Genomic DNA, 22,202 nt, shown 5'->3' on the forward strand with positions numbered 1-22,202 from the left:
CGACTGTTTCACCCACCCCGGGGGATGTGGGCACCCAGCTCCCTACTTCTAAGCAGATTGGGACTGGAGCCTGGGGGACCAGAGGAAGATTCAGAAGGGTGCTCCAGTGGGGTGGGGGAGGGTAAGACGCCCTTAGTGACAGTGGATGGAAAAGGTATCGTTGCTTTTCAGACAAGCAAAGCCAAGCCCTAGAGCCTGCAGTGGGGTCTACAGATCCACCTCCTGACTCAGGTCCTCTGCCCACATCGCTTGTCCCCCCGGAAGGAGTGTCTTTCTTCTGTCTTAAAGTGTCGGTGTCAGTATTAGGTGTAGCGAGGCCAGCAGATCAGGAAACTATTGCCCTTGAAAAGATACTGAAGCTCACAGTTCCCAAGAGGAGAGGACGCGCCAGGCTGCAGGGGGCCACCTGGGGGCACCGGGTCAGTCGAGAGGCTGAGGGAGAGGGGACAGCATCACCAAGAGCTTTTCTTGGGATTTCTACAAGAAGCAACAGGGGAGGTGGAGTAAACAGGTTTGGGATTGGCTAGTTCGGATAATTTCAGCAGACTCTGTGACCTAGGAGCTGTCCCTAGCTGTCTCGTACCTGGCCCTGGGGTGATTACGACAAGGGGACAGTGGCCCTGAGTGTGAGAGCCAGACAGGGAGGTGGCTGGGGCTGCGGGCTCTGGATGGGTGCGTTTGCATGGGAAACGTGGGCTCCAGTGTACGCTGTTTACTATCTCTAAGACCCTCCAGGGTCAGCAAGGCCCCAGAAGTCATAGCATCAGAAAACAGAAAATAAAAATACATGGTTAATACATTTCTCCTCTGCTTTCAGGACCCAGTTTAAGTCTCATGGGTCTGGGGAAGCTTCCCAGGCCACCCCATTCCACTGGGACTCCCCTGAAGTCCTATCAGACGTAATGTCCCTGCTGTTCATTTTGCTATCAATTATTGGAGCAGAGCATGCTGTGTCCCTGCATCAAAGACCTAAGTCCTTGGAGGTGGGGACTGTGTCTTTTACTGATCTATGTCCCCCCTACAGCACTTTGAACATAATAATGATCGACTGTTTCACCAACCCAGTTAAAAGTTTTGTAGAGAATGCCCAAGTCTCACTTTGGTAGGCCAGAGGGATGGTTTCTTTAAAAAATAAAAATAAAAAATTGTTTTGATTCCTGAGCAGGAATCACTGCCTAGAAGGACTCACAACTAGGTTTGGGGGCGGGGAAGACATTTTCCTCTACCCTTCCAGGTTCTGTTAGCTGGTCTAATAATTAAATCTACATGAGACAGATTAACAAGAGAAAATAGCCAAATTTAATTACATGCATACTTACAGAAACCTCATCTGCAGGAGGGGGTCAGAGTCCACATACACGAGAAGTTCAGACACAGAAAGATAAAATATAGTATATAACATTCTGAGCTAAGGATGAGGTCAGGAGCTCAGACGGGAGGAAGGTCATTCACGGGGAAGTAAGAAGAGCAAATGTTTAGTAATGAGAACTTTTCCCTGCTCTATTAGATAGGTGATGAAAATTTCCTGGTGATAACTCTGATTATGGGTAAGGTCCCAATTTAATTTCTTCAAGGCACAGGGAAGATTTTCTTATGAGTCTACAGGGTCTTGATTGCCTTCAGCTCAAAAATAATCCATGTCAAAGTGGCTTGTCTCAGGGGGGCTCTTTTGGAACCCCCTCAGTTTCTTCCTTTATTATCCAGGGCTCGATCTTTCTAATACGCAGAACGTTTGCAAATCCCAACCACCTTTATGAAATTCTCAAACAAGGAATAGGCAGGCAGCTCTAGCTGTGAATACGACTCAGAAGGGATCATTTCTCGCTGTAGTTGAAAAGGAGAAACTGAGTAAGCATCGATGCCCTGACCCCAGGGTTTCCTCCATTAACTCCCCAGAAGAGGAGAGGAGATGAGCCAGGTCAGCCAGCTTCACTGAGTAGCCAGGAGGGAGACAAGGCATGTCTGTCTCGTGTATTAATATTAATGGACCAATCATCTGTGTCAGCTTGGCTGGTGGGTCCCGCCTAAGCTGTCAGGAAGGGAGATTTACCTGGTTCCAAGTGGCCTGGAATGAGTGGTGAGACAGCGGATCCTCAGGGCATCGAGGACCGGCACAGCAATGCCGCTGGCCACCTTGGCTCCTCCTCCATGAGAACAGGAGCGAGGACGGGAGACCAAATGGAGGGGGGTTGGACCTGCGTATAAAATGTTAGAGTGATTTGGCTCTTTCCCTGGGGCTGAGCTGATGGACAAAAATAGACCACATCTTGGGAAGCCTGGCATGAAATTAAATTCCAGCGCTGTAGCTTTAGCCTTGCCAGTGGGGTACCTGCCAATGTCCAGAAATGCCCTTGTCATGCAAAGCAGAGGTGGTGGAGTGGAAGAGGGAGGAGAGCTTCTTTGGTGGGTATCCTGACTTTGCAGGGGCTGCCCCACCTGCCTTTAGTCCCTTGTTATTCAATATAGCCAGTAGACCTACAGCACTGGTCTCATTTTGGAGCATGTTAGAAATACTAAATGACAGGCAGGGCAACAGGTAGGGTGAAAAAAAGAAGAGGACCCCCTCCACTGCAAAATTCAAGGGGGCACACCAAAACTCGGGGGCCAAGGGAAATAATACTTTTATTTTTTTTTATTTTTTATTTTTATTTATTTTCCACATCTTTATTGTTGGATGTAAAATGTATTACAGATGTTCCACAGTTTTCCCCCATTGACCCCCTCCTCCCCACTCCCGCCCCCCTCCCACCTTTTCCCATACTATTGTCCGTGTCCATTGGTTATGCATATAAGTTCTTTGGTTTATTTCTTCCCACCCCCCCAACCCCGTTCCCTTTGAGGTTTGTCAGTCTAGCAATGAATTTGTGCTTCTTAATCCCTTCACCTTTTTCATCCATTCCCCCAACCCCTTTCCCAACTGGCAACCAACAAAATATTCTCTGTATCTATGAGAATGTTCCTGTTCTTCCTGTTCATTTTGTTTGTAGATTCCATTGTTGATAGATATGTATTCATTGCCATTTTGTTTGTTCCTACATTTTATCTTTTTCTTTAAAAAGACCCTTCATCATTTCATATAATAACGGTTTGGTAGTGATGAACTCCTTTAACTTTTTCTTGTCTGGGAAAGTTTTTATATGTCCATCGATTCTAAATGACAGCTTTGCAGGATAGAGTAATTTTGGTTGTAGGTTCTTGGTTTTCATCACTCTGAATATTTCTTGCCACTCCCTTCTGGCCTGCAAAGTTTCTTTTGAGAAATCAGCTGACAGCCTTATGGGAACTCCCTTGTAGGTAACTAGCTGCCTTTCTCTTGCTGCTTTTAGGATTCTCTCTTTGTCTTGAACCTTTTGCATTTTGATGATGATGTGTCTTGGTGTGGGCCTCTTGGGGTTCATCTTGTTTGGGACTCTCTGTGCTTCCTGGACTTGTATGTCTGTTTCCTTCACCAAGTTAGGAAAGTTTTCTGCCATTATTGTTTCAAACAGGTTTTCGATTTCTTGTTCTCTCTCTTCTCCTTCCGGCACCCCCAAGATGCGAATGTTGGCACGCCTGAAGTTGTCCCAGAGGCTCCTTACACTATCCTCATTTTTTTGGATTCTTTTTTCTTTTTGCTGTTCTGGTTGGGCGTTTTTTGCTTCCTTATATTCCAAATCGATGGTTTGCTCCTTGGATTTACGTACTCTATTATTGAAGCTGTGTAAATTATTCTTTATTTCAGTTAAAGCCTCCTTCGTTTCTAACTGTGCAGCGATCGTTTCTGACTGGTACTTTTTTATGCTCTTGAGGCCCTCACTGAGTTCATTGAGCATCCTTATAAGCAGTATTTTGAACTCAGCATCTGTTAGGTTGCTTATCTCCATTTCGCTTAGTTCTTTTCTTGGGGTTTTGTTCTGTTCTTTCATTTGGGACCTGTTTCTTTGTATCCTCATTTTGCTGCCTCCCTGTGTTTGTTTCAGTGTATTACTTAATGAGAGGTATGGGGCTCGCTGAGACCCGATGCTGCTCGTTTGAAAGAATTTAGGAAAAACCTGAAGCAAGATCCAAGACAGGCCAATCCTATGGTTAAGCAAGTAGCAACAGCTTGGGTGGGCCTGAAAGTTGGGTGAGGCGGGGCCTCAGGGAGTCAGCAGGGCGGGGCTACCAGTGTGAGCCAGGTTGCTGGAGTCCCAGATATGGCGACTGTCTGCCGCCCCCGGGAAGGGCTCACCAAAGGAACAAAGGCCTCTTACAGCACGTTTGTCCCCGAGAAAGTCCCCTCTCCAGCCCTCACTCCAGTGCCAAACAGCTCAGTTCCTCCCTGTAATTCTCTGGTGCCCCTGGAGCTGCCTCCCCTCCAAGCTTAGAGGGAGAGAGTCCGATAAGTCCGTGCGCGGGCCCTTTAGGGAGCTGCCTGTGGCTCCAGCCGCCTCAGCTTCCCTGAACCTCAGTTTCTGCTGGTTTTTCCAGCCAGAAGTTATGGGGACTTCTCTTCCTGGCACTGGAAACCTGAGCGGGGCACCTGGTGTGGGACGGGGACCCCTCAGTCCTCAGGAAGGACCTTCCCAGCCTCGGGAGCCTCCTGATTTTTATCCGCCACACGTGGGTGTGGGACCAGCCCGTCGTGCTGCCGCCGTGCCGCTGCCGCCACCCCTCGCGCCGCTGCCCCTCCTACCAGTCTGGATGTAGCTGCCTTTTTTTTAAATTCCGTAGTTGTAGGACTTCCATTCAGCTTGATTTCAGGCGGTTTTGGATGATGGTTGTTCTGTAGTTTTGTTGTAACTTGGATGTGGTTGTGGGAGAACGCGATACTGCGTTTCCCTACGTCGCCATCTTGACCGGAAGTCCTCGGAAATAATACTTTTAAAAATTGAAATCCATGCAGAAATCCATGATGAACAAAATAGCATAGTTTTAACAGCAGACAGGATCTGGCCCTGGACTTGAAGGATCCTGCCTCTCTCACCTGGCCCTAGTCCTGGCCCAGATCTCAGGCTCCACTCAGACCGTCAGAATCGACGTTCTGATAGATCCCCGGAGAATGTACATGCCCATCAGAGTTGGAGAGGAGCTGCTTTGGAAAATACCTCTCCAGCCATAACTACCCCAAATCTTGGAATCCAGACAGCAGCAAAAATGGAAAGGGATGAGGAGAGATAAAGTTCCAGAAACATCCCCCCCCCCCACCAGTTTGCTGATCATTTGCCTGGATTGGCACATTACCACCTTAAAATTGTACAGTGTTTCGTAGTTTACTATAAACTTTAAAATGGGTTCTATTTTAAAATAATAGGTTCATAGGAGGTTGCAAAGAGAGTACAGAGAGATCCTATGTGCCCTCACTCAGTTTCCCCCAATGGTTACATTTTATGGTTACACAATATGGTTGATACTGTGTAACCATAGCACAATATCAAACTGAGGAAACGGACACTGGTGTATGTATAGTTATAGGTCATTGTATCACATGTGGAGATTCATGTAACCAACAAGGTAGATACAGAGCCCATCACCACAAAGATCTCCCTGGGGCTACAGGGCCATACCCACCCCTCCCTGTCCCACTCTGATCCCGAACTCTTGGCAACCACCAATCTGTATAATTTCTTAGAATGCTATATAAATGGAATCACACATATGCAACCTTTTGAGATTGGCTTTTTTTCACTCAGCATGATGAACTGGAGATTTATCCCAATTGTCACAGGTATCATTACTTTCTTCATTGAATTGTTTTTGCACCTTTGTCAAAATTCAATTGGCCATACTCGTGTGGGGTGATTTCTAGACTCTTGTATTTCATTGGTTTATGTGTCCATGTCTCTGCTTATGCCTCGCTGTCTTGATTACTGTAGCTATATAATAAGGTTTAAAATAGGATAGATTTTCCCCACTTTCTTCTTTTTTTCAAAAAGGGTTTAACTAGTCTAGTCCTTTACCTTTCCATATAAATTTTAGAATTACTTTATAGCAAAAAAACTTTCTGGGATCTAGATAGAAAGTGAATTAAATGTGTATATACCAATTTGGGGTGAATTAATATCTGTATCTTATGAACTCTCTAGTTCTGGGAGTTTCCCTGTAGATTTCTTGCATTTATAAGTAAACTTTCACACCACATGCAAATAGAGAGCCCCCCACACACACCACCATCGATGTCTATGTCTTTTATTTCCTTTTCTTGCTTTATTGAGCTGGCTAGAACTTCGGGTACCGTGTTGAGTAGCTGCATTGAGAGCAGACGTCCTTGCCTCGTTCCTGATCTCAGACAGAGGGCATCTAGTCTTTCTCTGTCAAGTGTAACATCTGCCGTAGGTTTTTATGGGTGTCCTTTGTCATGCTGAGAAAGTTTCCCTCTATCCCTAGTTTTCTGAGTTTTTATTGTGGGGAAGGAATAAATTTCCTCTACTCTTCCAGGTTCTGGGTCCCAAACTCAACAAGGACAGAAGTTCCATTGTTTGGGACCTCAACCTGTGTGTCTCTTCATCTGGCTGTTGATTCTTATCCGTCGAATCCGTTGTAATAAATCATCTAGTGAATAAACGGGTTTCTTGAGTTCTGTGAGCTGCTCTAGCGAATTAGTTCAACCCAAGGGGGAGGTCTTCAGAACCACAGAACTCTACAACACAAAGTGAATTTAATGTAAACGATGAACTATAAATAATAACGTGTCAGTATGAACTCATGGAGTGTAACTAATGTACCACAGTAATGCAAGATAACAATAATAAAATAGGGGAAATGGTGTGTGTGTGTCGGAGCGGGGAGATAAGAACGTGAGGAGCTGAGTATATAGAAATCTATATACTATCTGTTCAAATATTTTATAAATCTAAAACTGTGCTAAGAAAATAAAGTCTATTCATTATTAAACAAACACAAACAAACAAACACCTCTAAGAGATTGCCCATTAAAAGAAAAAGAAGGCAAATGTGATGAGAATATTTTAAGTTTTAAGAGAACCAGCAGGGTCATTCTGGAACCCTGCTTGTCCACCACACAGCGAGCTTTGGTACCCAAGTCCATGTTCACGTACAGAATCACCCCTCACCTGTAAAATAAACCCATGCCTGCCCTGGCTGGTTTGGCTCAGCGGTTAGAGCATCGGCCTGCGGTCCAGAGAGACCCGGGTTCGGTTCCCGCTAAGGGCACGTACTTCAGTTGCAGTTTGTCCCCGGCCCTGGTTGGGTCGTGCGGATGGCAGCCACGTGATGTGTCCCTTTCACGTCGATGTTTCTCTCTCTCCCTTCCACTCTATCTGAACAACAAAATGGAAAGGTGTCCTCACGTGAGGATAAAAATAAATAAAATAAACCCATGCCTCATTTCCCCAGTGGTTCAAGCTCAGACCCTGTTGACGTTGTACAATGAACCCCCTTAGGAGTAAGAGAACCAGTTTTCATCCCCTTCCTAGGTTACTGAATTTTCTCATGACAATGAAATTGGGCATGGCTGGCCAATTTAAAAAAGCAACATCACAAACTCCTTCCTAAGGATAAAAGTCATTTCTCTCCCTGAACTTTCCTCAATGAACTGTAATGGTGGTTTTTTATCTGACTATTAATTCGCTCTGATTATGCAGAAGGCTCTTTTTTGTGCACGCACGCACGCGTGTGTATGTGTGTGGTACGTGCCCCTAGCAGGAACCGAACCTGGGACTCTCTGGTTGTAGGCCGATGCTCAACTGCTGAGCCAAACTGGCCAGGGCTCTTTACACTGGTTTTAGTGAGTTTTCTCTGTGACTGGATGAGGCAATCAGCTCACCTTTCATAATATAAGAAGTTTGCCCTCCCCCTTCCCCACCCCTCCCCCACCCCTCCCCCTCCCCTCCCCCACCCCTCCCCCTCCTCTTCCTCCTCCTCCTCCTTTAAATTACTCCTGCACTTTAGAATTTCTGTAAGTGATCACAGGGGTGAGTTTCAGTGGGTTGCTCCAGCGGGTTTTAATGAGGGGCGTGTTGTAAACCCCCCTAAGGTATACTAGCTCGTCCAGCAGAGGCCCTTTAAAACTGGACTAATATTGAGTTCGAAATCCTTTTGCTTTAGGGGCTGAAATCTGGTTCTATACCTTTTGAATCCCCAACTTCTGCTTTAAAAGTTGGCACTTTCTGCTCTGGTCAGTTTGGCTCAGCGGTAGAGTGTTGGCCCGCGGACCAACGAGTTGAGGGTTCAATTTCGGTCGAGGGCATGTACCTTGGTTGCAGTTCGTCCCAGGCCCTGGTTGGGGTCCTGCAGGAGGCAACCGGTCGATGTGTCCTTCTCACGTCTGTGTTTCTCTTTCTCCCCCTTTTTCTCCCACTCTCCCCCTCCCATTCTATGTGAAGATAAACAGAAAAATATCCTCGGGTGAGGATTAAAAAACTAAAAGTTGGCACTTTCTATTTAAATAGCAAGAAAGGTAGGAGATAAGCCTTCTAGAGCTGAGTGTATTGATTTCAATGATCACATTTAATGCACACCTTTCCTCTCTGTAATGTATGGTTCTCTTCTCCTAATTAGAAAGAGCCAGAGATTATCTGCACAAAACTGGAAGGTTCATTGTGATTGGTGGGATTGTCTCTCCTGTCCACGACTCCTACGGCAAGCAGGTGGGTTCCTCGTTTGCCCCTTTCCTCCCTCCCCCTCCCTGCCTGACCTGCCGGCTCCCCTGGTATTAAACTGCCCACTGCCATTTCTGCTGTGATTCCCGAAAGAGCTAAGTGCCTGGTTGCAGGCACCCTGCTTCCCAGCTCTGGACCATAGTCAGACCTGCGTGCCTGGTGTTGGTCAGCAGCTGGGAGGAACAGCTGCCCACGACCAGGCAGCTCACAGTGCCGGGCTTCGTCCAAGCTCATTAGAAGAGAAGCAGGCACACCTGCTGAGGGCCAAGTGTGACGGCATGGATGCCAAATTAGTGGCTGGTTGGATGTGGGCTAGGCAAGTCTTTCCTGGGATTTTAGGAGGGAAAAAAAAAGGCTTACACCGCTTATAATCCGATTTAAGATTGATTTCCCTGCCCCTTCCTCCCTGCCACATGTCCCAGAAAATCTAGGCACTCTCCCTGTCATTGCCCTCCACCCCCATACAACTTGGAGGGCTCTGGGGGAGGTTACCTAAGTGCCAGATTGAGCCATGAGACAAGACAGCATCTGCCACGTTGAGTCTCATCTCTGTGCTGGGCACGCTGGCTGGTCCGTCAGGGTGGGGGCTCACCTATGGGCCCTGTTGAGGGTGGTCTAGTCCACCCACCCTTCATTCTTTTCCCTTCTCCTCTGCCCCTCCATGCCTGTCTGTGTGACTGATGGACAAGTGAAAGGGGCTCACTCCCTGTCACCACTGAAAAGCGGCTGCACTTTGTGATGGGCTGGCTTGGGATGGTGTCCCGGGGGGGCTGTGGGCAGACGGACATGCCGATGACTGCTCTGTTGCTTCCCAGGGCCTGGTGTCGAGCCGGCACCGTCTCATCATGTGCCAGCTGGCCGTCCAGAACTCCGACTGGATCAGGTAGGGCTGGTCTGAGGATGCCAGGGGCGGGGGCCTGGGCACTCACGGCGGGGAGTGGAGAAAGGGTCGGTCTGGACAGGGGTGGGGAGGCCAAGGGAGAGAGGCACCCTGTCAACACAACATCCTGCTGAGTAGATTCAAAGATTAAATGGGCTTCATTCAAAGATTCCTGAATCAGACAGCATCCCATCTAGCAAGCAGACAGGAGCTCCATGGAAGGCTTCACAGGCAGAAGGGGGAAGAGTGGGCTGTTTCAGGCTTAGGTGACCTCCCTGTGGGGGCAAGAGGCGGCTCTCAGTGACTACCTCACTCGTGCTAACCATTCTAGATTGACTGGCTAAGATGACAGTCCTGGGAGAGGCTGAAACTGCTGTTAAGTTAGGTATAAAGTCTTAGTTTGGTGATATGAGCTTAGCGCAAGTGACTCCATTTTGGGCTTGTTGTCTGACTCCTAACAGCCCCACGCAAGCCACAGTTACGTAGACCGTCAGGGGTGGCCCAACCGATCACTTCATTTTTTAACCAAGCTCTGGGGCCCGTGGAACTGAGGAGGGTTCTCTGAGAGTTTCATCTACTCTGACACCTTCGGATCCAGGAGTATTTTTGGAGCTTTCAAATACGTCACTGGGTTCGGGGTGAGGCATGGCCAGAAAATCCAAAATGCTCCCCTACTTTCACCCCCATTCACTGCCAGGGAAAGTGCCCTGACTCGGGTCCTAGGGCCCCACACTGACTGTGGGACTGGGCTGTGGGGCAGGCGCCGGCCGCTTTGCCCTGGGACAGTCCCGCTAAGATGGCCTGCCGTGTAATTAAAGCAACCTTCCGCTAATTATGTTAATTACACTCCCCGCATCCCCACAGTTATCATTTGTATGAGGAGATGACGTTTCTAAAAAGTAATGGCACACCATTGGTACTGTAATCTCCCTCCACGGAAAAATAAGCAGCACCAGAAGCTTCCAGGAAAGGAGGAGAAGAAAGGAGGAGAAGGAAGACTGATCTCAGACGAGGGGCCCAGAGAGTCAGCGGAGAAGGTGGGGTGGGAGGAAATGAGCAGTGCAGGGGGCACGATGATAATTAAATATTGATCCTTGCCAACTGTGCACTGTGGTTTGTGTGAGAAGCACGTGTTCTTGGTAGACTTTCTCCCCCCGCGAGATATCGGTCAGGCAGAGAGACAGCCGCCTTTTCTCAGCTGACGTCCAGGGGCTTGAGAGCAAACCTGTGGTCAAGTCAGGACTAGAAATGAAGCCTCTTAACATAGTCAGTCGTCATCTGCTGGTGGAAATGGGGTCCAGGGGGGAAGATGCTGGGCAGGAGGCTGTTACTCTCGGCTGAATTCCCTCCTTCATTCAGCAAACACGGGTGGAGCACTTACGGCCTGCCCTGCACTGCCCTAGGCACTTTGGTGCTCAGAATTCTGAGATCACTAGGGAGGCTCAGAGTGAGCTCGAGATGGGGGCTGGGAGTAGCGGGGCCCCTCGACATGGGGGCCTGTTTAGCTAGATCAGGTGTCTGTCCCTCTTAGGGGGGCGCTGGGCAGGGGTCTAGGGGGAGCCAGGCTCAGGGCAGGCTGACTCTAAGAGTTTTTAGTTAGTGCGATCACCTCTCTGAAAGCCTTGGTGGAAAATGTTGAGAAATATACCAATTCAGCAGCTCACTAAGTTTGTAATTAAGGCCGAGTGAGGCATCCGTCGGGCTGGAGCCCTGCTCACTCGTCCTGGTGTGCAGGAGGGGTCAGCCAGCCCGTGGGTCTGTGCCTCCCTGTGGCTGCCAGGCCCACCTCTGTGCCCACAGCACACCTCTGTGCAGGGAGGCAGACAGGGGCAGAGTCCCCGACTTGGGTGACCGCAGCCATCACGAGGGCTTGGCTCTTACACTCCTATAAGGTCCCGAGGAGAATCCCAGGTAAGGATACGAGCACTTTACACCTGACACTCATCAAGCCCTTCCGATCTCCCCACAAGAAGGTGACCGCCCTCAGCCCCGGTTACAGACAGGGAAAGTGAGCAGCGAGAGATCACAGAACTTCCCGGAGGCCTAGGGTCGACCGCGAGCGGACCATCAGCGTCCCTGCGTGTGTGCCCACGCCACACCTCTCCTTCTACAGAGGGAAACTGAGGCTCAGGGAGGTGTTTCCAGCCCATGTTGTATCTGATTTGAGATCTAAGTGCACAGTATGACCAGGGCTGCTGAGCTCCCTGAGCTGTGGTCTTGGGAGGGAACCAGTAAGAAAAGAGACTGGAACCCAAGGGAAACCTCTCTCCGACTCCGACAGGGTGGACCCGTGGGAGTGCTATCAGGACACCTGGCAGACCACCTGCAGCGTGTTGGAGCACCATCGGGACCTCATGAAGGTGAGCTGGGCCGCACGGGGGGTGGAGGTGGGGTGGGGGTGGGGGTGGGGGTGGGGGTGGGAGGGCCACAGAAGCCGGCCGGAAAGGGAGCTGCTGGCCTCCTGACCTGGCTCCACTCCGTCTCCGGGTTCTCACCATCCGCGGAGGAGACCAGGCCGGGAACAGCACAAAGGAGGCCAGCGACTAGGACCCCAGGGCAGCGCCAGGGACTGTGCCTGCCTTGCTTGCTGCTGGATGACCTGGGGCACTTTTCCTCTCCTGGCGGCAAGTGCGAGGCGGGGTGAAGACCCAGGCAGGCGGGGTGAAGACCCAGGCAGGCGGAAGACTTCCCACAGTGAGGCAAGAAAAACACTGGGCGAAGAGAGGCAGGGGCAGAGAGGGGTTCTGGGAGGCAGGACAAGCCACCAGGTCCTCCTGTCCAGCCGTCTGGGACCCACTGGCTCCCTCACCTGCCCGTCACTGTGCCATCACCCCATGTGTCCCTGCTCACATGAGTCCCACGTGCAGACAGTGTTTGGCTCCTGTTGTATCACTGGGTAAAAGGAAGCACAGAGAGACGAGCCAACGTATCTGAGGACACACAGCGACTGCTCAGTGAACACGAAGGGGGGCTGGGAGCTTGGGGCTTGGGGCCGGGTGGCCATGAATGAAGAGCCAGTTGCCCTGTTACGATGGGTTTCACACCAGCCAGCAGCACCTTTCGCAGATCAACCCACGCACCAGCTCCCTCACCCCACACTACACCAGCCACGCGGCCGTGCAGACTCAGGCTCCGGACCGTCCCGGGAGTCTGGGTGCCAGACCAGTGGCGGGACTGGCGGGCTGTTGCTCATCTGTTAACTGCTCCCCCGTGGGATTGAAGAAAACCCACGTCCCTTCCCTCCACCTTCAGAACCCTTCACACTCCTTCGGAGTCTTTTCAGGTCCCCTCGAAGGGGCCGATGAAGGGTGGCCTGGCTGCTCCCCTGTGCTTGTCCGGGGTAAGACACCCCCTCTGACTGTCTAAGGGTGTGTGTATCCGTCAGGACAGGCCGAGACGCTGAGGTAACCACAACCCTGAACGTCTCAGCGGCTGCGCAGTTTACTTCTCACTATGTGTCAGCAGAGGGGTCAGCAAGGGCCTGTGCTCCTGGTAGTCACCCAGGAGCCGGAGGCATCTTGACGGAAGGGAGGACCCGGGGAGCCTGCAGACATGCCTGAGCCCTGGCTGTGCCAGCCAGGAAGCCTGGCTCCCGCTGTGCTGTCTAAGTGCTAATGCCCAGAGGCATGAGTCTGTGCCAGGAGCCCAGCTGTTTCAGTGCCGGGCACAGACTGGAGAGAATGTAGGTCGTGGTGGCCCCCTGCCTTGGAGCAGGAGCTTGGTGCTGCTCCGAATAGCCCTTGGCGTCCCCAGTCCTAGCATCAGGCTGTGTCTGGGGCATGGAGAGCAGACCTGTGGGAGGTGGGCAAGGGGACTGGAAGTTACTCACGGCTGTGTTGGGAAGGGCTCAGACCATGCGAGCCGCCGGAAAGCAGACAAGGGCGGATTGGGGCACGCAAGCAGCCGTTCCTTCTTCCCTGGCGTGGACCTGGGTGCACGCAGCAAGAGGGAGAACTCCTCGGCTGCCAGACCAGTGACTGCGATTGTGGCGTTTTCTTATCTGGAGGTGACAGGGTATTAAAAAGGAGGCAGACTGTCCCTTCCACCCCACCAGCCACAGCTGGGCCGAGAAGACCCCGTGGGACCCGCCTGCAGCAGCCGGCTCCCAGATGAGCTGGATGCTGCTGTGACCCCTCCTGTCAGGAGCATTACACAGTGACAGTCACCCACAGGAGAGACGCCTGCCCTTCCACAGCTCAGGAGTCACAAGCTGCTCTGCCTGCAGCATGGCCTGAGGGAGAGGTGCCTTGGGGGGGCCACACCAGCCCAGGAGCTTGGGGGTCCCCTGGCAACAGCACTCAGTAATTCAGAAATGGTGGTGGGCAGGGGGTGGGATGCTGGCTTTCAGGGAAGAAAGCTGGAATTAGCAATGGTTCTTGTGAAGCCAAATGGATTGAAAATTCCTCCTTTGTTCCTATTGCCCAATAGCCACTGTCCCCTCCCTGCAGGCAAGTGTGGCTGCTCCTGGGTCAGCTGTGACGAAGGCTGTGTTATCTGCTCTGTCTTCTGTGACGCTAGAGGAAGCAGCACAGGGCAGCACAGGACAACGGTCCCTGCACATAGAATTTCCGCTGGGTGCTGGAATGTCTGTTCACACTGACGAGCAACACCCAGAGCCCCGCCCCCACCCTCCTGCAACACAAACACTTCCTGCTGTGCCTGGCACCGCTCTCTGGCTTGGCACTGCCCTTGGCATCTCTGGCCTGGAGAGGCAGCAGATGGTGATCGTGCCTGGTGCTGATATGACCTTTCCCAAGCTTACCCAGCCCTTGTGCAGACGTGACCTCACTTGAGCCCCATGAAGCGGGCAGGGAGGGCAGGTATGTCTGTTACCCAGAGGCTACAACATCGGCTACCAGGTACCAAGCTTCTGCCACATGGAGACACTCGGGAGACACTTTGCATATCCTCCGCGTATAATCCTAGCGCAGCCTGGAAACGGTACCTCTCTAAGCTGGACTCTTGAGCTGAGGTTCAAGAGAGGTTAACTAACAATCCAAAGTCACACAGACAGAAGGGGGTGGAGCTCAAACTTGAACCTAGGTCTGTGCAACACCACGTTCTGTGCTTCAGCCACGGAGCGTCCTGCCTCCTGCCAGCCTAGTGTGCCCCTCGCTGCAGCTGCCTCCAGCACCCACCCCCGGGGCTCTCCCTGGGCTCCAGGTGGCCTCAGGATGGCAGACAGCACACGAGTGTTTGCAGACGATTGCAAAATGCTTCTTATAAGTCGCTCGGCTAATGCCTCTGACCCTGTACTCCTGTCTTTCCCCAGCGGGTGACTGGCTGCATCCTCTCCAATGTCAACACACCCTCCATGACACCCGTGATTGGACAGCCCCAGAATGAGAACTCCCAGCCCATTTACCAGAACAACAATGTGTCCACCAAGCCCACTGCAGGTAGGGCACAGCGGTGCTCCTCAGACTGCAGAATCACCGAGGGCTTGTTAAATGCAGGTCGCGGGAGCGCCGCCCCAGCATTGGAGTCAGTGGGTCTGAGATGGGGAGGAGAGCGCATTTTTAACAAGGTGATGCTGGTGCTCTGGTCTCTGTATGAACAACCTTTAATATAGAGGAGCAGAGAGAAGGGATCGCAATGAGAGGGACAGGGGTGTGATGGTGTGCATTCTTCTGCATTTAAATATAAGTGTAACGGGCTCAACTGGAAATTAAAGATACCAAAAAAAGGAAGCATTTTTCTCTGCCTCTTCCAAAGAGGTTGGGGACATTGCCCAAGCTCAAATAGTGAGGAAGTGGTAGTAGGACCAGGAGTCAAATCTAGGCAGTCTGCATCCGGAGTCCCACACTCTTCCCCACCTCTGCAGTGACCGAGACCTGGGGCCCACACCTACCCGACACCTACCACTGTGTGTCCGCATGGTGCTCAGCGCTTTACATGGGTTCTTATTTAATGCAGTGATTCTGTGATAGATATTATGTTTCTATTCACATGAGATTCAGAGAAGGTCAGTGGCTTGTCTAAGAACACACAGCTCAAAAGTAGAAGAGCCAGAATTCATATTCGGGACTTTCCGACTCCAAGGTCTGTGTCCTTTCTAACATTTTCTTCCCGGCCGATTGCAAGGGACGGATCCTGGTATTACGTTTCAAACCTACAGACCACAGGCTATTATGCCAATAGTCTATTATAAACAGGGAAAGCCAGAAATTCATAGTTTGCATACAGCTACATGTGGGGATCAGAGAAAACGTCAGGGTTAGAGCCCAGAGGGATTCTTGAAAACCAGATACGTCTTAGCCAAAGTAGGGGGTCTGGTTGTGCCAGAGACCACCCACCTGCACGGGGAGGGCTGCCTAAGGCCAGCAGAAATGATTCCACACGAATTCTCTGCCACAGGCCCAGTCTGGGTGTTCGTGTTCCACGGGGGGTAAATGCTCATGATATTAAAACATGAATAAGCCAACAGCCAAACCCTTTAAACACAGGCTATAATTCAACGGATGTCACACAGACGTCGCTACATAAGACACATTTAAAAATTGGAAGAAAATAAATAATGTACCAATATGTCAGTGGTGGTGATCTCCAGGGGTGCTTTTATATTTTCCTTTTTATAGATCTTCTTCTTCTATATTTTCCGATTCTTCAACCGTGTAATAAACAGAGCCAGAGAATAGATGCCGGTCTGTGGCGCACAATGCTTGTGCCTTGGACTGTGAATGAGAAGGAGATTTTCCTGTCATGTTTCTGTTCTTTCTCTCTACCCTCCTTCTGTCCCCCACTGCCCCCCCACCCCCTCCAGTGCTCCCATTGTTTACAGCGGCCCAACACCGGGCTGACCGAGTGTAAGTTGTGAGTGGTTCTCTCCCTCTGTCCCTGTGTGTCTTGCTCTCTCCCACAGCCAAGATCTTGGGGAAGGTGGGAGAGAGCCTCAGTCGCATCTGCTGCGTCCGCCCGCCCGTGGAGCGCTTCACTTTTGTGGGTAAGGAGCGAGGGCCCTTTTCCCCAGTCCTGCCTCTTTTCTTTCCCTCCTCCCTTCATTTATTCAGCAACCCCGACCCCCAGCACCTGCTGGGGGACGGCCACTTACAGAGCAATGGTTTGGAGAAAAGAGGTTAAGGGGATGTCACCCGGCCTGCTGTGCTAGTGGGAGCGTTATGGGAGCCCAGAGCGCGTGCTTCACCAGCCCGGGCCGGCTGGAGACCCCACCCCCACAGCATGTGTCTGCATGGCTAAGAGTTTTCAGGGCCCCACAATCCTCCCTCAGGTCCTTCCAGCCCAGGCAGTGACTGTCCTCCTGGTGACGGGCTAAGAACACACACGTTCTTTCCTAGTTCCCTCTGCTTTTGGCTGTCCCTTGGGGACTTAGCATGGATGAGCCCATCCAAGTCCCTGGGGCTCTCTCAGAGTCCCCAGATTCAACTGCAGAAGAGCTGAAGGTCTAGACCTCTTCCTTTGACTCTTTGGGGCTGGCTCCTGTCATTTCTGAGATTTCCAATTTCAGGGGTCTTGAGAAGGAACTGAGAGGGGCGGTGGAGGAGGAAGGGAGGCAGGGGACCCAAGTGGCTTTGTGCACACCGTACACACCCATGCAGGCCTTGTGTACTCGCGAGCACACGTCAGAGGCTCTGGTGTTCACGCCTTCCTCGGGCACCTGCTGCATTCTGCCACGTGAAAAATCTCCAGTGCTCAGCTTTGCTTGTTCTTTAAACCAGGTAACCCCTAAGGAGAGAGGGCCACCTCCTTGCGACCCAAAGCAGTCTCCCTGTTTGGAGGACGTGGCTCTTTCCCCAAATACAGAAAGAAACAGAAGGTGCTCAGCATGAGTGTGTGTGTTCGTCACTGGCTCCCCAGCGAGGCTGTTCTAATTCCGACTGTCCCAGAAATGTGCCGTCTGCCCTGGAGCCTATGACGATGCCTCCTCTATTTTAGGCTGGACTTTGCTGTCCATTCATTCTCCTCAGATGTGCAAGGAGGCAGGCACCCCTACTCCCACCCACCCCACCTCCTCCATGTACTGCTTCCAAGGAGCCTGGGTGGACGGAGGATGGGGTGCCAAGAAGTCAGGGCCCTAATGCTTCTGCACTCCCCTCTCCCGCAGACGAGAATGCCAACCTGGGCACGGTGATGCGGTACGAGGAAATTGGTGAGTAGGGAGGAAAATCGGGTATTGGGAGCTGCCTGCCCCCACCGTGGGCAAAATGGGGGAGGGGAGAGGCTTGAAGACCCTGGGCGGTGTTCACTCTGGGTCAGCTCTCAGGAGAGTCTCAGGCTAAGTCCAAAGTCTCAGTGACCCCTGGTACACCGCCTAACTCCACGCACGCCAGTTCCCGGGGGGTAGGCCTGGAGCCCTTGGCAATTCGCCCCTTGGACCTCCTCCCTCACCCCACAGACATGGGAGCTGAGCTTCAGCACCAGCCAGAGAGACCCTTCTTTTGCCCACAACCCTGCACAGGAGTCAGAAGACCCTTGGATGATGGGGAGCAGAGAGGGAGCTGGAAGCCACCTCCACGACCTCCCCCTGGCCTTGGGCTGAGGCTAAGGCATCCGCTGTCCATGGGAGGGCAGCAGGGGCTCAAGGCCAGAGCAGGTGGAGGCGGTTACAGGGAGCCATCCGATGGGAAGGAGCCCCCCACCCCCCGGGGGAGGGAACTGAGTCCTGGCTAACCCTGGGGAGCAAACCAGAAAACTGAAATCCTTCCAAGGTTCCAGAGTGGGTGAGAGACACCAATAGGGGACACAAATAATCTGACGCTGGAGAAAGAGCAGACAGATGCCAGAAGGCAGCTGGAGTTGGCTCAGGTACCAGGTGACAAGGAGGGTCAGTGACAACGGAATGCCTGGATCTCTCGGATGTGGGGCAGCCGTGTGTCCAGCAGACACGCTCAATTTTTTTTTTTTTAATCCTCCCCGAGGACATTTTTTTCCCCCTCAAATAGAATAGGAGGAAGAGAGAGAGAGAAACATTGATGTGAAAGGCACACATGGTGGCTGCCACCCACACAACCCAACCAGGGCCAGGGACAAACTGCAACCATGGTACATGCCCTTAGCGGGAACCGAACCCTGGTCTCCCTGGACCGCAGGCCAACGCTCTAACCACTGAGAAAACCAGCCAGGGCCCGAGGACATTTTTTCCATTTTTTGTTCAGATAGAGTGGGAGGGAGAGAGAGAGAGAAAAACGTCAATGTGAAAGGGACACATCAAGTGGCTGCCACCCACACAACCCAACCAGGGCCAGGGACAAACTGCAACCGAGGTACATGCCCTTAGCGGGAACTGAACCCAGGACTCTCTGGACCGCAGGCCGATGCTCTAACCGCTGAGCCAAATCGGCCAGGGCCAGACATGCTCAATTTTAAATGGCCAGCTGCAAAGACACCGCCAGTGTCCCCGCCGGGAGTCCTTTCTCTAGGGTTGGAGGTCACGGCCTCTTGCAGCGACCCTGGGAGGTGGGCTGTTGTTGAGCATCAGGTTCTCCCAGGAGGCCCAGCAGATGTGATGTCATTTCCAGGGGTTTCTCTGGGTTTTGTCCTCTGACCTGAGGTGCACGCGACTCAGCTCTAACTGGTTGGATAGAACCGTCCATCAGATTTTCAGGAATTCTACGAATCAGTTGCTAAATGCAGCCAATATGAAATATTAAATCATGTTATATTAATAAATTATATTAAGTAACAGTTAAATAAATTGCATTAAAAATGAAATAATGAATACTCAAAACTCCTCATTCCCTAATTATTTTACTGTATCTTAATAGCCTGTATTTACCGGCACAGCACTGTCCGAGGGCCACAAACAGCAGCCCCTGGCTTCCCGGTTGCTCCCCAAAGCAGGAAGGAGCATCTGGCTCCAGGTTGCACAGCCCCCGACGCCCGAAAGGCCAGGATGGGAGCAAAGCCCTGCACCCACTTCCCTGAGGTCCCAGCCTGGGCAGGACGACCTTCTAGGAAGTCTCGACCAGCAGAGCTCAGAGCAGGCTTTGGACTGTCACCTGTATTCCAACGTATATTCCTCTCGGTCCTGTCCCATAAAGAACTTACCGTGGCCTGTTTACCTTCCCAGCACCCAGGGCCAGGGTATTCCCAAGGCCTGCCCCGGGGTTCCCCCTTCTACAGAAAGGCAAAGCCAATGGGTGTCTGCACAGGGCAAGTGCTCAGCACCCACTGCAGCCTCCGGAGGGCAGGGCTAGTCTTAGCCTCACCTTCCTTACTCCACAGGGGGGCACGGGTGGTGGCTGCCTGTGTACAGTGGAGCTGGGAGGGCCCAAGGCCCGGGCTTCACGCGGCACATTCCTGGGTGGGGAGTGTGCCTGGGGAGCACAGGGCTGCGGGCCTGGATCCTTGGATGGGGTGAAATGGGGAAGTGGGAGGGAGCTGCCCTGACTCTGGACCTCTGTGCTGGGAAGCCCTCTGGCTCCCGGGTTCCCTTTTTGTAATCCCTTCGAACATGCTTCACAAGAAGGAAAAAGCCATTTTTCTCCCAGCTCGGTTGGCTTCTATGGCTCCATGTTCTTAACCAGCTGGCTGGTGGCGGGGGCTGCCCCAGACCAAAGGCTGTTTGGACTGGAAAGGCCTGCAGTATTCATGCAATAAACTAGGAGAAATCACGGCTGCCCTCTAGTGGCCACACGTGGGATCCCAAGCCCTGGGTGGGCCTCTGCTCTGGTCCTGCGAGAAGGTGGAGGCCCCACTCTAACTGTCCATGCTCTGGCTTTCTAAAAAAAAAAAAGTAACCCAGCATCATACTCTAGTGGGAAAGTGACTCTCTAGCTGGAGAATAGAAAAGAGATTCCTTTCCATGGCTATAGAGCAGAGCTTCTCAACGGGGCTACTGACATTTGGAGACGGACACTTGGGTTGTGGGGGCTGCTGCCTCCAGGGTGGCCGGCTGAGCGGCATCCCTGCCCTCAGACCGAGGTGCCAGCAGCACGCCCGCCCCCCAGTCTCGACAACCAGAAATGTCTCCGGGCGTTGCCAAGTTCTGGAGACAAAATTGCCCCCGCTGCAAACCACTGAGGGGTGCAGACAGCTGAAGGCCACCACATCCTCCGGACACGGTCCCCTAATGCACTCTCAGGTGACTCGAGTTGCAGAGCCTCAGTCTTCCCACAGAGAACCGACCTGGCGGCTCCGAGTGGGGCTGGGGAACAAGATCCCCGGAGGGAACGGGTCTGGCTCCTCTCATACCAGGGCCGGTTCACCTCCACAGGTGGGGACCAGGGCCAGCAATCCTGTGGCATAGCACAGAGGGAGGGAGGCACTGTTGACCAGGCCCCAGGCCCCAGGCCCCCAGGCCATAAGAGCAAGGCCATGAGGTGAGCTCGGCCGGCGCAGACTGCCCAGAGGCGCTACCTGCATGGCCTCTGTGGTCAGCTTGTCTGCCACTCACTTATCCATACGTCCCGAGCACCTACTGTGTGCAGGTCACTCTGTGCGGCCCTGGACATGCAAAGGTAGATTAAGGTCTCTGCGCATACACAGATCATCTAGCTGCAGTAAGACACGGGGAGGAGGGGCAGCAGGAATATTGAGGAGTTAAAACCCCGGTGCTCAACGGGCTCCCTGAGAATGGTCTGCCCGGTGGGACAATGAGACACTGGCCCTGTCAGTCATCAGCCCCAGCAGCCTTCCTCTGAGCCGTCTGAGACACTTACAGCAGGGACAGGCTCAGGATCGCAAAGTCCCGGTCAGGTCCCTGAGCCAGCTGTGGGTCTAAGATCATTTCCGCCTCAGGGTCTGGGGCGGCAGGGTCTCTGGAAGCCTCAAGGGGGCCTGTCTCACTGCTTCAGACAAGATGCCATAGCCACGGCCTCTTGGCGGAGGGCCTGGGCTGGCTCCGAACTAAACACACCACCCTGAGCCCCACCCCAGGTGGCGGTCTCTCCCCTGTGTCCCGAGAACCCCAGGATTTGTATCCCCCATTGCTCCGTTTTAACGAGCGAGTAGGTTTGCTGCCTGTTTTAAACCGCGATGGGCCTCCCTGGGCTAATTCAGAGCGAGCTCAATGAGGGAGGAAAACAGCCGACGGTCGGGAGTGTGCTGGGAGTCAGACGGGTGCTCAGCGTGGCTTCTCAGTCCCTCTGTTGAGGACAGTGGCCACGTAAGGAGAGGGCATCCGATGACCTCCGCCACTGCCTGGGCCCACTCCCTGCCCCCCACGACCCCTATCGGCATGTGTGATGGGAGACGAACCCAGACAGCACAGCAGAGCAGCCCGCACCCCCAACACTCGGGTCTGATGTGAAGCAACAGAGAGCTGGCTCCATCCCTGCCAGAGTGACCACCATCCTGGTTTAGCACAGAAAGACCTGTGTCCCCAGGAACCTCAGTACCAGCAAACCAGGCTCTCCCGGAGTAATTCCTCCCGCAGGAGACGGGGGCGGGCAAGCCCGAGGGAGAGGCGAGCACACGCCCGGTGCCCGGTGTCTGGGAGACGGGCTCTGGGGCCCCAGGGCGGGAGGCCGACTTCTGGGCGCATCGGGAAGAAGGCTGAGAGCCTGTGCCCAGCTCTCACTCTCTCCCTTGCACACTGTCCTCTCTGCAGAGCTGCGGATCCTGCTGCTGTGCGGCAGCGACCTGCTGGAGTCCTTCTGCATCCCAGGGCTCTGGAACGAGGCGGACGTGAGTAGCCAGATCACAGCACGGCCCAGCCGGCGGGGGAAGGGAGGCAGGGGGCTTGATTTTGGCCTCTGGTCTTCCCTCTCTCCATAGCCTCCACCCCAGCCTGAGCCTCCCCTGTCCTAGGAGCTCCCAGGGGGGCAATCCCTTCATATCTCCAG

The 22,202-nt window shown here is 52.8% G+C and overlaps 1 protein-coding gene across 1 annotated transcript in view; it reads left to right on the forward strand.

Moving 5' to 3' along the window:
• NMNAT2 (nicotinamide nucleotide adenylyltransferase 2) overlaps positions 1-22,202 on the forward strand; it is a 105,822-nt gene that overhangs the window by 69,136 nt on the left and 14,484 nt on the right. The window contains exons 2-8 of the mRNA XM_036273190.1: positions 8,479-8,567; positions 9,395-9,462; positions 11,741-11,819; positions 14,732-14,858; positions 16,322-16,402; positions 17,522-17,566; positions 21,968-22,044. Of these exons, the coding sequence (XP_036129083.1) occupies positions 8,479-8,567; positions 9,395-9,462; positions 11,741-11,819; positions 14,732-14,858; positions 16,322-16,402; positions 17,522-17,566; positions 21,968-22,044 (566 nt within the window). The remainder of the gene's footprint in view (positions 1-8,478; positions 8,568-9,394; positions 9,463-11,740; positions 11,820-14,731; positions 14,859-16,321; positions 16,403-17,521; positions 17,567-21,967; positions 22,045-22,202) is intronic.

Source organism: Molossus molossus, unplaced genomic scaffold (genome assembly GCF_014108415.1).
Source record: "Molossus molossus isolate mMolMol1 unplaced genomic scaffold, mMolMol1.p scaffold_m16_p_20, whole genome shotgun sequence".
In the NCBI taxonomy this organism is placed as follows: Eukaryota; Metazoa; Chordata; class Mammalia; order Chiroptera; family Molossidae; genus Molossus; species Molossus molossus.